Source organism: Antedon bifida, chromosome 5 (genome assembly GCF_963402885.1).
Source record: "Antedon bifida chromosome 5, ecAntBifi1.1, whole genome shotgun sequence".
NCBI lineage: Eukaryota > Metazoa > Echinodermata > Crinoidea > Comatulida > Antedonidae > Antedon > Antedon bifida.
The window spans coordinates 25,411,685-25,428,332 of record NC_136230.1 but is presented as its reverse complement, the minus strand read 5'-3'; the positions used below and the strand labels follow the sequence as shown (position 1 = coordinate 25,428,332).

At 35.7% G+C, this 16,648-nt stretch overlaps 1 protein-coding gene across 1 annotated transcript in view; it reads left to right on the top strand.

Moving 5' to 3' along the window:
- The first annotated feature begins 1,505 nt into the window (after positions 1 to 1,505).
- Positions 1,506 to 16,648, top strand: part of LOC144843547 (uncharacterized) — a 40,720-nt gene continuing 25,577 nt past the window's right edge. The window contains exons 1-3 of the mRNA XM_078700364.1: positions 1,506 to 1,785; positions 9,953 to 10,068; positions 13,781 to 13,940. Coding sequence (XP_078556490.1) covers positions 1,587 to 1,785; positions 9,953 to 10,068; positions 13,781 to 13,940 — 475 coding nt within the window. The 5' untranslated portion in view covers positions 1,506 to 1,586. The remainder of the gene's footprint in view (positions 1,786 to 9,952; positions 10,069 to 13,780; positions 13,941 to 16,648) is intronic.

The following is a 16,648-nucleotide window of genomic DNA, read 5'->3' as shown; positions in this document are numbered from 1 at the left end:
TTGTGATAGTTGCGTAAAGCTGTGAAATTGCCCGAGGGACAGGAAGAAAGTTCTTAATGAAATGTGTGATTGGACTGGAAGCCTTGAACCAATACTATTATAACCATGTATCAATGTTTTTATTGTGAACACCTTTCTTTATAAATTGAATTATTCGAATTCAATAGCGATTGTAATACTGTATAACTTGACATGTATCAGCCAGAAGCATATTTGATTGTATTGATAAGAAAGGGTCCTCAACACCAACCAATGTAAGCTGAAAAAAAATGTCGTTACTCTTTCTGTCCATGGGGGTATACGAAGTTGAAAGATATTGAATTGAAAAGAAATTGACATTAACTCAAATCGTAATATTAGCAAAACCAAAGAGATGATGATAATTGTATATACTGTAATTTTTGTTTTGAAATTTAAGCATTTTTAATCATTTTAACATCAAATAATATTAACCGTATTGTAACATTGGCCCATATAGCGTTTTGTTAAATTTGTTATTGTCTCCTTATTGTCTTAATTAAGGCCTATTGCTAGGCAAAATGAATTTCCATTTTAAGTAGACCAATAAAATCTCTTGAATCTTGAATCTCCATAAGCACTTCAGAGTTCGTAGGCTACAGTTCTAGACTGTTACCTACCCTACTTCACAATAATTTAACAAAGGTGAATAAAAGAATTAAAGGTTTTAATCATCATATTGAATGTGCTTTTTCCTTTTTAAATAACCTTATACGATACCGTATATAAAATAGGCATCCCATAAATAATGTTCACAAATAATAATATTTTATTATATAAATAATTATTTAATAAATAGTCACATCACACAGTGATAATAATCATCATCACAGCAAAAATGGTATAATATACCATTTTTCGCTGTGATGATAGAATTTCACCCACATTTCTTATTTCTGCAATTATTGAGGCTACAGATTAAAGAGAAATTTTCAAATAATGTCTTTTTAAACAGCTCAGTACTTTCCTTTCACAAATTCGAATGTTTACTTATTAGTATATTTAAAATAAATGAAGTACAAATGTTGACATAAACTTCCATTTTTAGTTTTATACTGATAGAATTTCACCTGCATTTGCAGTTCCAGCCTACATGACTACCAATTAAAGACAAAATGTTCAAATAATGTCCTTAAACAGCTTTAGTTTGCTTTCATTTAAATCCTTGATCATCCGTATATGGACAATAAAAGTATCCTAAATTAGCAATGTAAGGTTGAGGACGTAGCTACCTAATTAACAAAATACAATTGATTCTTTTATTCTTTTTGAATTAGATTAATTACGTACAATTGTGAGGATTAATGGAATCCCTGCTTCTCAAAAGTTCAAAATCAGACGTCAGTGACGAATGCATACAGCAGCGACATACGTCAGTTGCCGCGCGTAAGAATTGGCGGAGGCTGCTACAGAAAGTTAAAAACGATCCCTCAAATCCGAACACTGCTGCCACCTTGCAGGACTCCAGTGATCCAGAAACTTGTATTCGACTGATCCGTGACGGCCCTTCTATTCATAAGTACACTTCACTGAGACACAGACTGACAAATGAATGTAGCAAGCAATGGATGTTACGTTTCTTGGAGCTAGGCGGATTGGAATTATTATATTTGACACAAAAAAGGGTTAGTCAAGAAAATCGAGTAGATTTTGCTAACTTGTTTGCACAGTTGGAAATAGTTGCCTGTATAAAAGCCGTTATGAACTCAGAAACAGGATTGGAGTATATTATTGAAGATCCGGAGTACACACGCAAGCTAGCAACAGGTAAGTTTGGGACGATTACATTTCTAGGGACCAATTATAGGGGTCCTGCGTAACTACTGATTGCGCTGTGTATACTGTTTTAGAATGTTTTCATTAACACACGAAATTACCAGTGAGACCAGCTGCAGGCCTACAGTAGTAGTATTCCTCCTACTTTGACACGCGCCACTTTTTACGTGTAGAGCTGCTGAGCCAACTGAGCACGTGCGCATTTACCGAGCGCCAGAGCACGGTCTTCAGCCCTGGTGCGTTTTATGTCGATATTGCCGGCTATGCCACGCCACTTCATGATTTAATTCTATCTGCCGACCAATATATTTCGTCCTACAGAATAGATCTCCGTATCTTAGAAGCAGAATTGCTGTCCACAGTGGTAAGGGATATAACTTAGGTTTTGTCGTGTATGGAGTAACGTCGTGGTTGTTATACAAAGATTTGTCATCGCAACGACAATGTTTAATTTCGGATTTTAATATCCAGTATTCGTATTGTTAGTGACATTGGTAGGCCCTTCAGTGTTTGCTTCCGTGTTTCAACACAAACACTACGGCAAAATGAAGGTCCTACACCCATCTATACCGATATCTTTTCTTAACAGCTGCCTTAGAGATAGCTAATCATGCATGATATGGCAATATGACATTGATAACAATAATAACCAAACAATATTTGTAACGTAAAATCAACAATGTGGACATTGGACACACACACACGTCTTATGTACGTAATACAATTTTCCTGTACGCACATTAGTCATACGCACATTATGCCACATTATTTTTACTTCCATCTTAGTTGTAACCGTCAAATTGTGATGTAATGCACAAACTCATATTGAAACAGCCAAACTAATGCATGAATTGAAAATGTAAAAAATACTGGCGCAGTAGATTACAATATTAGGCCTACCATGGCATGCTATACGGTAACGAAACGCACGCGAGAGATGGTACAAAGATATTTTAGGCTATCGATCGATCCGATTATAGGCCCATAGACATATGGATAACACTGTCAGATACGCATGGGCCTACCTTTAACTTTACTGGAGGTGAGATTATTTTTGTTTAAGGCTAATATTCCTATCAAACTAAGTTTATCTTGTGTGTGGGCAGACAAATAATTGCCTTTTGATAGTCAGTAAAATAAATGTATATTGTTCACGTATTTCATTTCCCTGTCAAAATTTCCCGGTAACAGATACATAATTTATTTAAAAATCTACAAATGCAGTTACAGTCACGCTCTATCTATCAAATACATTGCTATTTACCACATTTACCACAGTGTTTCCCTGTTATTTCCCAAGACCCCGCTAGTGTCATTTACTCATTTATTCATTCATTCAAATACATAATTAACCGTCTTAAACACATCGAGTTAGTGCAAAGATATAATAAAAGGTCTTTTATAATCCATTTAAATTGTTTAAATAAACACAATATACGACACTGTTTGCGATTCACTGTAAAATTGTATTGTAAACATCAAACACGTCGCTGATGATATCACGCAGGCTTCTGCTTTCGATCCCTAATAATTTAAGCGGTCCGTAAAGTTCAGCCTACATTCTCGTGTACTTCCACTGACAATGCGTTAAAAGCCTTCATTTGTTAATCTGAACCCTGAATAAACAATACAACAAAGACGTTTATTCTTTTGATCACACGAATGCTCAAGTTAATATCATTATATCCCGTCAAATCGCAGTAATTCCCCCGCGTGTCCCACCAGCTGTGGTCTATACGTGTGGACAGACCACACAGTACTGAAGACGTCACCATGCGTGTAGTATTCGTGTGCCACGCGAGGATCAGCACATTTAGACAATACAGTCTATGGAAATGTTTCCCTCGAATCTTCTGATCATAAAATGCTCTTAAGATTATTATATCTACGCCGAAATCAAATCAGTAATTCTTGTGTGTCTAACATACAGTCTTCGTCTGGGCACGTTAAATGGAAAAAATGAAAGAAAATAAGTACCGGCCGCAATGATTGAGTCTGTACTGTAAAGTCCTATTTCAGTGGCCAAAGTGTACTGGGCCCTACCATTTGCAGAACAATTTAAAGTAGCCTAATTGTTGTAAGCTGGGAATAGCTCGTAATCCAGGAAGGTTCCTGAAAAGTCCATTTGTCTGTGATTATGTCATATACTGTAGGCCTACTTTCCTGAAAAGACACCACCGTCATTTACTAATTTTAATTAATGAAAGAAGAAATTCTTATTGAAGACAAAAACTGGCAGAAAACAAACATGTGCTAATTGAATAGAGTAAACACAGTACATTACATGCTTCATTTTTATCATGTGTATTGTGTGCCGTGCAAACAATGTAATTTCCTTTTGATGGTAGGATAAATGAATGTTTTGAATCTTGTAATACAAGTAAAAGGGAATTCACCTTTCTCTGAGTTTTAAATTCGTATATGAAACAAAAAGAAACAGTATTACTGGTTTACTTTTGTTTTTATGCGAATGAAAGGACTTGGGTAAAATTGAGTAAATATGAATACAATGTATGCGCATGTGCATTCGTCTGTGAAACCTCCATGGCGCCAAATCACAGTGGACACAATTGGCCCAATGTACACATGCGTGAGAAGACAATACCTGTACTGGAATCCTATAGTGTGAGATGTCATCTTAAACTGTGGATTTCTATCACATAAACAATAACAGTATTATTCTCTTTAAGCTCTGTCTACACTATCAAACTAGTTTTACAAAAAAAAGTGTGATGTGCCCAAATACGGTAGTGATATGACATCATCATCATCACAGACAAGGCTTTAGGGAAAAAATAAGAGTTAAAAGCTACTCATATTATTAATAGGCCTATGAAATAATTTACCAAATGCATAAGATAATATGAATTTGCCCTACGTACTCGGTAACTCATCTCAACTTCTATAGTATGGCCTATGCGATTTGTGATATGAAAGATAATAATATACGTGAATGAGACGCGCAGTATCAACATATACACGCAAGAGTCTCATATTTCATATTATTATAGTAGCCTACTAGACTTGCCCCGAGTCTGTAGGTTTTTTCAGTCGGCGTTTCGATTTTTTTTCTGAAAATACGAACTCATGTATTATACGTATGGAACGCCATATGTGCTAAAATATTTATCTTTATACTAATTTCAGTCTAGAACCTAGACTAGTAAAACCTACCGTACTATTAAACGATAAAGTTGCTGTGTATAGGCCACTATTCTAATTATCTTATATTTTTATTTTAAAAAAATGAGTTGCATTATGCAGAGCGAATACAATAGATCTTATACAGTTAATTATTGTAGTAGAGTTTAAAAAGATCTTCACAATAAAGGCTAAGTTACACAGACCAGAGGTAAAGACCAATGTACACAGAGGAGCGGTAACGGTAAGCGGAAAACCGCGTAGCTTGTCCCACGTAGAATCTGTATCTATCCTGAGCGGAAACGCCCGTCCGCTCCGCGTAAAAAATGGTCATAAGGAATAAAACGGATTCTATATTCTGTGTAAATTGGCCTTTATATGGTAAAAGTGATAGAAAAACAAGCGATTACTAAAATGACGTTTCTGTTCATAGTATTCTTTTCAATAGATTTAAATCGTTAGTATTTATTAATTGACAACAACAATATCTTCTGCGGTTTCTCGTAACGAATTCAGTAACGCGTCACACCAATCCAGGAATTCACCCTCTGTCGAACAATAGACTTGAGATACTTGGACATAATTGTGGTGTGGTGGTTTCCAAAGGAACGCCACTGGGATTATTATTGTAAACGACATACCGGTATTACAATATTGCAGCGGCTTAACATTGTATTATATTTAGTATTAATCACGATGGAAATAGATAAAAAATAAAATTAAAGAAATACATTGGTTACCAGAAAATCCATGTACAGAGTGTCACTTGTAGATAAAGCGGTATGGTACACTCTCTCTAATGCTCGGTTCCCACTAGAGACGCAACACAAGGACGTAACGCAGCGTAAGTGAATTGACCAATCACAAGCGATGGATTATTCGAACTGTCGCTTGTCATTAGTCAACACGCTTGCGTTGCGTTTACGTCATTGCGTTGCGTCTTAGTGTGAACCAAGCTTAAAGACTATGGAAGTCAGAGGTTCGTGTTTCGTGCTATCGTGTTGATAATTCATGATTCATCCCTTAATATTTTACAATGGGGTTCTTCTCGTAGTGAAGTGGGATATTCCTCTTGAGATCACGCCCTATGATTGTTTTTAAGGTGGTGTTGAATGTTACAATATTGGTGCTGCTGCAGCGTAGGCAGGTCTATATTTAATTCGTGTCTGCTATCACTCCAACTCTGTATATTCATTGATTCATCGTCCGGTTAATCTTAAATTCAAACATATTCTCGTCTATTCCATATTTTGCTGACAAATATTGTTATCATTTCAGTGTATTAATTATTACCGAGAATATGATAAACAACCTTGTTTACCGCGTACAATTGTCAACACTTTAGTACGAAGCTTTTTATCGTGCATATGTGCAATATGCAATATGTATTTTGGACCAACGACATCCGAAGAGAGTACAGTATCTTTCTTCTACAAGCAATATGGCAAAGACAGGACTCGAACCCATTCCTTTCACAGGCTGCAGTCCAAAATCCCATTAATTATATCGTTCTGGTGGATGTCTTTCTAAAAGATCGTCGACCCAAGAATGTTGTTAAAAAATCACTAGCATTTGTTTTCAGTTGACTTTTCTTAAGGGACCAATATGGATGTCAATTCTAGATTGTCGTGTAAGCCCCATTATTCATTAAGACATTTAATACAGTTGTATCCCCTATAGACTATAAACCGTTCATAGATATAAACAATGTTTACTGCAATTGCATTATTTGTTGCTCTGTCACTTGGGCATTTACAACAATTCTTTGGGAGAAGAGTTTAGGTCGCGAGGAATACTCGAGATCACAACCACCAACACACCCGATTCTGCAGCTGTCACTAGATAGGTTCTAACTAACTATCGCGAGTCATTTGGAAACATGGATTAATTAATTTTAGTAGTTTCTATCTCCAAGGTATAAGAAACGTGAATATACCGTATGTTTTACATACGTCAAGCTCTTCTGGTTCTTGGTGCATTGCTATTACTAGAAAAAGAAAATGTAATACACATACATAATACCTCATTTGCAAATATAATCTATTACATATATTACGAGTATTAATATCTAAACTCGTTTATAGATGACTTGCGATAGTCGGTTAGAATCTACCTAGTGACATCTGCAGAATCGGGTGGATGGAACCCCAGAGGCAACCTTTAAGTACGAAAAGCGCGTGGATATTGTCCGGAAAGGACAACAAAGAAAACATCAGTAAATATTCTCAATCGATATCCATCCAGTGTATTTGTATGTTGACAGGTAAAACATCGTATGGCATGCTAAACTCGAATGGTCTTAATGGTTCCCGTCTGCAAAATAACATTAATGTATATTTAACCAATGACTCATGGTAATGCTACTAGGTACAGACCTTTTTACACTTTTGGACTTTGTACATTTCTATTTTTAGATGTGTAATTATGAACGTTGTGTCACATGAAGAATATTATTTATTCGTATACAGCTGTAACGGTATTCAATTTTGTTTCAATTACATTCAGACGGTAACGTTACAACAGCTATCAACACGATGTCCACGTATGAAATATCTGATCGCCTCATTGAAATGGAAGGCACTGTGTAAACAGTCATTAATCTAAAAAGCCTTTAGTGCACAACGTTTTTGAGGGCCACATCACGACGGTAATTTGCCGCTACAATTTGCCTGCACTGATTGTATTGCTATATTTTATGCTGATGGGCCTACAAATGAAAGACCACGTTGTTATTATAGAAACCAAGTAGGCCTACTCCTTGACTTCAAATTCATTATCGTTCGACTAATATTATTTTAAAAACTTTTTTTATTCAATAACTTACATGGTTTCCTAATTGCACACACATTGCTTTCAATCAGCCTGAAATGAATCGTTTTGATCCTTCAATTGGTCGTGAACTCATTGTCAAATTCACCCTTAAAATTTGAGCCTAGTTTAAAGCGGCGAGCAACGTTGCAAGCACATCGGTCAGCCATGTGCGAAATCGTCTGCCCAGCTGGCACGACCGACTCTTTCTATCTGCTAAGACCTGTGATAAAACGCGTAAAATGCATTTAGTGATCGGATACAACATATGAAAAGCGATACTATTGAAAATGTTCGAGAGGCGTACATTGTTGCGCTGGGCACAAAGACCAGAAGAATGGTTTAACTCTATTCATGCATTCATGCAATTTTGTTGAAGGGTAATATAATTCAATAAATTAAACCATGTACCAGACACAACAAAGGTGAACTTTGGTTTCTTAAGGTTTTAGGCAAATTTTATATAACTATTAAATGGTGTTATTTGTACCATTTAAGGTGATCCGCATCATATCCGATCGTTAGGCCTTTACAACCGACGTAAGTGCTGGTCTGTCCAGTTAACTCCGTATCGTTAACTCCGATATAACTTTGATGTACCTCCGAACTTAAACATGAAAAATTAAACTGCGATAGGTTTCAGAAGTACACCCAATCTAAATGTCTATGTATTGCATTTTCCATCTTTAAAGAATATCACCCGTGCCGGTCTTAAAAAAGAACTGATATAAGGAGTCCTGTTTATTCAATTAAAATACATATGAAACATGCAATGTGTGAACTTGCTATTGTTTCTAAAGCTTTCACACCAGCCCCACTCTATTCCACTTATTCCCAGTTTCACTCGATATCGAATCATGCATTAGGCCTACCTGTTACAGATAGGTCATTAACACGTTTCTGATTCCAACAAGTTAGTTTGTGTAAAATGGTTCCCAATTAGGAAGAAGCAAGTTAGAGTACGTACGTGCAAAACGCAAATAATTTGACCAATCACAGCCAAACGCGACGATTCTCCTCCGAATTGTGGGAACCAATCTTAACGCGACATACTGTGGTTCTTTAATGGAAGTTTTGCAGAGGGAATGGGAGGGATGGGGAGGGGAGGCGCTTTGGGCGCTGAATAGAAAATGCAGGTTGGGTAAAGACCTGTCTACACTATCATATTTATGTGATAAAAAAAATGTGATGTGCCCATAAATGGACATGATGATGTCATATCACTACCATATTTCAGCATATTACTACCATTATTTGGGCACATCACACTTTTTTTTTCAAACTTGTTTGATAGTGTAGACAGAGCTTAAGACAAATCATAAACAGTGGTGAAAATGTATTCTTCCGTGGCCTAAATCCCCTTATTTAACCCTCTCACATTGAACATAGTTGAACCCATGACGACTTCCTGAGGGTTACCGTAAAGCCTAGGGGGAAGGAAGTAAGGCATCGATATACGGCCCTGAAGAGATTAAGTTCGAATACTGGTTACTGAATAATTTAATTTTATTATAAATAATATTATAAATAGTATTATTGTAAGAGTTTTGTGTTAAATTCTACAGTACGTTGGCGTCGTGTGGCTTTGTATACAGTACGGCTATACTAGTGATTCACTCATCTCAGTTTATAACCATGACCTCGACATACCGACAATTATACAATAGATTATAGATATATATTTTCTTTTTGTATTACAGATTTCGCCTACAGCTGTATACTCCGGGCGTATAAAACTTCAATAGGGTTTATTATATTTTAATTTCATTCATTTGCAAAGGGAATATAGTTATGTTCGTTTATAAAACAATCGTCAGAGTTAGGCAAGCGTAATATCACGCGATGTGCGCTTCTCACGAGGAACGAGTATGGTAATACTCCATGCAAAAACGAAATAAAAAAAAACAATTGTATTTATCTATCTTGTTTCCTCCACTGTCCCACCACCCCTTATTGTCAATGTAGTTGATTTTAGTAAATCTGATAACGTTTGAATTATTGAAAGCTATCATTATTTATAAGACGGTCTTCCAACCATTTATTTCGACTTCTCTTTAATAGTATCACCACGATTATTACATTCTGGTATCACCACTATTAGGTCTACAGAATCACATGTGGGATTATTGTTGCTGTTATATGACCAGATACTGTAGATTTAAAGTTGCTTGACTATGAAAACTTATGCACCGTTATTTTGTATTTACAGCTTTGAATGCGGATAATGTTAGCGTTAAAAAACAGGTTTTTGAGTTGCTGTCGGCTCTCTGCCTTTACTCCCAAGATGGGTATAGTCGTGCAATTGACGCCATCGAACACTATAAGGTAAGTCGAGTAGGCATATTAATGCGGAGCATAATCGCCACATACAGTGAATATACACTGCTTTTAAGCACGTAGTTACATGTTTAGCGTGTTTACAACCTAAACGTGTTTGTAGCTACATGTTGTTTTCCTCTACTCGTTTACACGATACGATTTTACTGTGGCGGAAAAAAGCTCCACACATTTCAAATTAAACACGTTTAAAACCTAAACGTGTCTTTATATTGCTCCACATGTTTAACAATCAGAACGTCACTGATGTGTTGAGTTGGGTACAGACTACATGTTTAGAATGTGTTTAGAACTTCAACATGTTTCATATCTAAAATGTTTACGGCTAAATATGTGGAATGGGTATACAAAATACTATTTTTTATTTCTAAACACAATTTTTACAGTCGTGTAGGTTCACTTGGCGCTGCCTAGTTCAGACATTTGTACTTTTGTATATGACCTATACGGTAGGCCTACTTATTGAAAAAAATTAGTATAATAAATGAAAAATAACTGTTTCTCAGATCATTGCGTTTTGGAATGTTCCACTATATCTCGTCTTTAATGGTAGTAGAGCACGCCCATGTTCACAATCGACTCTTAAAAATCATAAGCTCACTTTGTTATACTTATATTGTGAAAAGAGCAAAACCAAACGATATCTAGTCAAGTTTAGACGATGGGTGTTTTCGTAAAGTATGTAAATCTTTCCTTTTATTTAGTCGGTGAGTTATTGTCAACAATGCGAACAAATTAAATTCGAGGTAAAACTCAAGCAACCCTCGACAGTTGGGCTATTGTCAGTATTCATCACGGTTTATCGAAGTATTTCGAGTAGTATTAAAGGTTGAATGAAAAAAAAACATTGTTTATATAGAAGTGTCTTTGAATAAAACAGCACTATGACGTCACAATACCGCGTTTCCGCGATTAATTAAATGAAAAAGAAGCATAATGAATTAATTGTTTAAAGCTGAGTTAAAGATAATGCCTTCTGTTTTGATTTATCAAGAAAGAACGAAAAATAAAAAAGTAGGTCTACGCCAGAGAAGGACAACGGCCGCGAATGACATGACGTAATAATACGACGCTATCATAAGAATTTTCATTCAATTTAATTATGAAACTGTTTTGCTTCTAAACGTCCTGGATTGATTAAGAACCGCTCCTAATTATCTGATACAGTATATCATATTCAATGCTTGAACACAGAATAATAATGCGTTGTAAGCTTACATATTATAATTGTGAAGACAATCTGCTTTCTTAATTGAAGGTACATTTTTTTCAATTAAATAAATAGTACGTGAAGATTTTACTGTATATCAGATCTATATCAAGTAGTATAAGGCCTATAATGATAATTGTAGACACTATCGTCAAGCTGTTACATGGTGCGCAACAGGACGCGTAACGTCTTTACAGGCGTTAGGGTCGGGGCCACCGATCTCCAGGAGTCAACGGACGTATACCGTCAGATATGCAGCCAGTGCGGCTGAGAGTAGTGGCAGGTGTAGTTAAACAGTGGCTTACGTCGGGCATGGGGTTAAGTAGGTGCCGTCTGTGTGAAATAATAAACTGCTATCTAGGACTATTCAATTTCATACAGCCACATGCTATATCATAACTTATCGTTTATCTATGTTGGTTAAAACAAAGAATCAGGATGACAAATGAACGTTTAATGTTTAAATGGGTTTGGTTTGATGAATGATGTGGTCTATGCAAGGGTAAAATGTCGTATATACCCTACCCAGTCTACATAGTTAATCCAGGGAACAATCAAGCACAACTGACTTTGAATAACATGTTATTAATCTCATATAATATATTAATCTGTACTGTGAGGGTACGCTATAGCCGTTACAGACATAAAAGTACAACAACCCTCCTCAAAAGCCAAATTATTTGAATCATCCTTTTCATTCATTCGGGTTTCCTATTAAAAATAATACTAAAGGTGTTTGTTGGCCATTCACTTGGAAAAGCAACCTATACAATACCTCAATGTCCTTGATCCAATATACAAAATGACAACTAAACTTACACTTGTGGCACGCGATTATAAACGATTTCTGATTTATACTTATACGATTCCATAATTGTATTAGTTTTCTTTTAAAATTAAACTCTAGTCCCTAAGGAAGTAAGCGCCATGGTGAAAGCCAAAACGAATGCAATTTTTTGACAGAATATTAAATAATTAAAGATAAAATAATATAAACTCGTTTTGCTCTCCTACCAAAGTCGTTAGCACACGCACCCTATAGTTTCAACAATCACACGGAACTTCTCCTGAACTAAGTACGGTACTGTACTGCATATTACTTTACTCTATACATTTGAGGCTAACTTTTCTTGTAAAGAACTTAACGAGAAATCAGGATAAGCAAGAATTGTTATTAGTTGTTATTAGTTCATGGAGTAATGCTTTACTATGGGTTTTGTATGTCAAAGTATAACTTTGGAACCCAAAAATGTCCTCTGAATACGGGTAAACCAATTCATCCAACCAACTAGATGTTAGGAACAAACTATTTTGATTTCAATGGTCTAGGTCTAGGCCCTTTAATTATTTGGATTCATATATGTATGTTGTGTACGTTTGGATAGCTTCTCCATTAAAACATGTTCTATTGAAAATAACAGATTTTATACGATTCACTGGTTTATTTCGGCTGAATTGTTTGACCATCGGACCTGACCTATCAATGACACAAAACGGCTGATTTGTTTGAAGAGGAGTTATTGGCGGATTTAGGAAGACACTTAAAAGATCATAGGTTTATTGAATCAAACAAGGGGTAGCTTTCCTAACGATCATGACGCTTTTGGTTTGATATTGTAGGGTTTATCTCTGTCAAACGCCATTGAAAATGGTGAACTTCTCGGGCTGCATAGATTAGTAAGGTCGTTATGAACAAAAGTGACTTTGAAACCCTAGAAGGTAGAAAATGAAACATGCTTAATATCATGTTTAACAAGGGCTGTTTTTAGTGGTCAAATAAAATACAGTAGGCTTAGATCTATATTTAAAAATGCCTGTTGAAATGGGAACATCTCAAGCTGAACGGATTATTGGGTTTTTGAAAACCAGACGTTTTAAAACAGGCCTATATAATGTTTCTGAAAAAAGTATAAACAAGAATGAGTTCCTGGCACGACCCTCAGACATCAAAGAAAACAAGAAAGGGGGTGGGGTGGATTTCCTAGAGGTTGCGGATTTGATGGGATATTTGGTTTGGAACAGACCAACCATCGACGTTTCTGTCTCACTGACTGCATGAGATAAAATAAAATATGTCATACCGCCCTCAACGTATGCAAAAGTTTTCACTGTATCGAAAGCCACATTTTCCATAACAAACTTTTTAAATAGGTACCGTACGGTAGTGAATACGATATTAAATATTAGTTTTGTTAAATCAAAATTTAATAAAAACGACATGGGTGTAACTTAACCGAGCGTAATAACACCTATACTGTAGACCTATGTTTATTTCGTTTCTTTGAGTAGGGTATTATAGCCCTCTCAGTAATAATACTGACCAAATAGCGTGTTATATTAAATGTACTGTACTCATTTGCACATGTTAACAAAATACCAGAAAAGTATGGTGCGCATTTTAATTATGTTCAGTTATGAACATTATGTTTTTTTCAAGATACAATTACCATCATTTTAATTTATTAACTTTATATTTGATTTCGTTGGCAGGATTCTAACGAATGCCGTTATCGGTTCGGTTTCATCGTCGACGAATTAAACGTAGCAGAATCGTCATCCTATAAAACAACTATCTTAGCATTCATCAATTGTATTCTGATTCAAACAGACAATATTGACCAGAGAGTTCGACTGAGAAACGAATTTATAGGTAAGTGCCTTTTGGATCACGCAGACCACGCAGCTTTTAAGTCATTCTGCGCATACTAATTATGTTTCTACAGAGCGTGCGCAGAATGACTTTAAGACCCGACAACACCGCGGCGTAGTCGGGTGTATGTGTGAATAGGGGAGAGATAAAGAGTGAGAAGTATAGACTAACGAGAAGACATCACCGAGACTGAACAGTTTTATATGACCATGGTTTGAAAAATATCACGTAAACGTTGGCACAAATTGGATTTTAAAAAGTATCTACAGTACCACCAAAAGAGATGTCCCATTAATGGGGTTAGTTGGCCCTAGTGTTGAACAAATTATACACTACAAATGGATACAATAGGCTACAATAAAACAAACACATTGTAGTATGGTACGCCAAGTGCGCATATAAAATTTTTAAAAAAACAGATTAGTTAAACCGTTTGGAGCATATACTGTAAATACAATCAAAGGATTTAAAGATTGACATTAGTGTTTAATACAGGACTGAACAATTCTAATGAATAATGGAAAATGGTAAATTAAAATGGGCGTTGTCAGTTAAAACAAGTTTGATTGTAAAATATAAACAAATGTGAGGCGCCCTCTATAATAAACATTTTCTGATTCGTCCATGGAGATGAATGAAAACACCACAAATTAAGATACAAACAAGGTATTAGTGAGTGGTTTTGTTGTTGTTGTTGTTATATGTTCTGTCAGCAATTAACAGCGTCATCATTACTATGTTGTTATTATTTAGACGGTGGTCTTGTTTACAAAACTCATGACTGACAATTTATGAGCACTGTGATTGACACACACGATGCTTATTACTCGCTCAATAACATTCTTGTTAAACTCAACATATCCTGAAAATTAACTATAAAAATCACAACAAAATACCGACCAACAAAATAAATAGCTCCCAGACCACAATTTTAATTCGATGCTTGTTTTTCAGTCAGGCATAGACAATAAACCTGACAGATTTCATCTGTATTCACATATCAATTGCCATTGACCGCATTGGATATTTGAAACATACCCCAATGTACATGGTTACAGATTCGCGATGGGGTGGCCAGGCGGGTGATACACGAGTTTCAACCGCAATGAGATCACTGATCGTCGCCAGGGTTGTGACAACTTTTCCGGCAACCCAGCAAGCCTAGGCCTACATCATTGTGGAAAGAATAGCACTTCCAAGAATAGATATGCACATAATAGATACATAATTACCAGACTAGACGTTGTTTTTCGAAACTATTTTCAGATACCAAAATCATGACTAATATATTATAGAATCTAATAAGTACAAACAAACAGTACTATATGTCGAGACAACATTTAAGAGGTTCGAAGTGTTCTTTTCAAACTAAAGTACAAGCGGAAGTGATGGTATTATTGGCCTAAAGTTCATGACGATTTTGTCCCATGTTTAACTTCATGGGCTTGGAAACAAGACGATCAATGTCATACTAAGTTAGTTAAGTAAGTTAGTTATTTCTCCATGGTTATAAATTTCTCTTTTCATCTATACATGATAATCTTCTATCTAAAGCTCTAGGCTACATTCCAATAAGAACATTTAATTGATGTTAATAGTATATCCTAATCTATCTTGATAACTGATTAACAATTTGGAAGAAGTTGTCAAAAAGCAAACATATAAAATGTCCTCAAATATGTGCTTTCACTATCGAGTTTCATAGTTGATCCGTCGTTTATTTGTTGATGAAAAAAATGTTTAACAATACATTGTGGAAAATGCAGAAAACATTCACTTAAATGAAAAACGCCAATTATAGTAACATTCCATTGGATATAATGACAGTCATGAACTTAATGTGACCGAGGCTACTATAGCTACTGGCGCTAGTAAATCTGGTATTTCATCTATTTTCTTTTAATCTGTTCGGTTCCAGTTAGGTTCATATGCTTAGAATATTTGAGGTGACATTCAATTTTGACACAATTGAATAGTATACGCAAGGCAGTTTGCTTTGATGACATAAAACCTAATACTGTATTGTATAGGCAGATAGAAGATGTATTTTAGCTCCGAGCATTCCTCTGAACAAACACACAGCCTAAAACCCTCGGGAAATGCACTAGGCCAGAGAATGTTATTATTTATAAAGACCCATGCCTACAGATTGTTAGCCAACGGGTGTGACATAAACGAAAACCAGACTTAAATTCAGGTATGACCGCTAGGAAAGCTCACGGATTTGCCCCAGGAGCACGCGCTGCGGTCAGTTGGTCCCTGGTTGGTAACACTTGTTATAGGACAAATGGACATTAGTGTCCAGTATTCGGACAAGGAGTATAGGTCACTGACCCTTCTTGTCGAACTCAATCAAAAACAATTTTCGGTTTCTCAACTACAAAGGACTTAGGCCTACTAACGGATTTCAAAGATTCCCAACTAATACGGTGGTAAAATCTTAGAATTTTAAAGACACAAAGTAAAATGATAATGTAAATAAAAGCCGTTTAAGCCTACTATTCATATCCAACTTCAAGAACCATTTGATTGAATTTCCCCATCCATCACGTACGTTCTGCTGATTAAACGTTTACGTTACGTCAATTAATACGCTCTGTTTTATCAGGTTAAACATCAATTACGCTTTTGTCAATTACGTTCTGCTGTTTACAGGTTGAATTTAAAATACTATATTATAATAATATTAATGGTGGTATTACAATCAT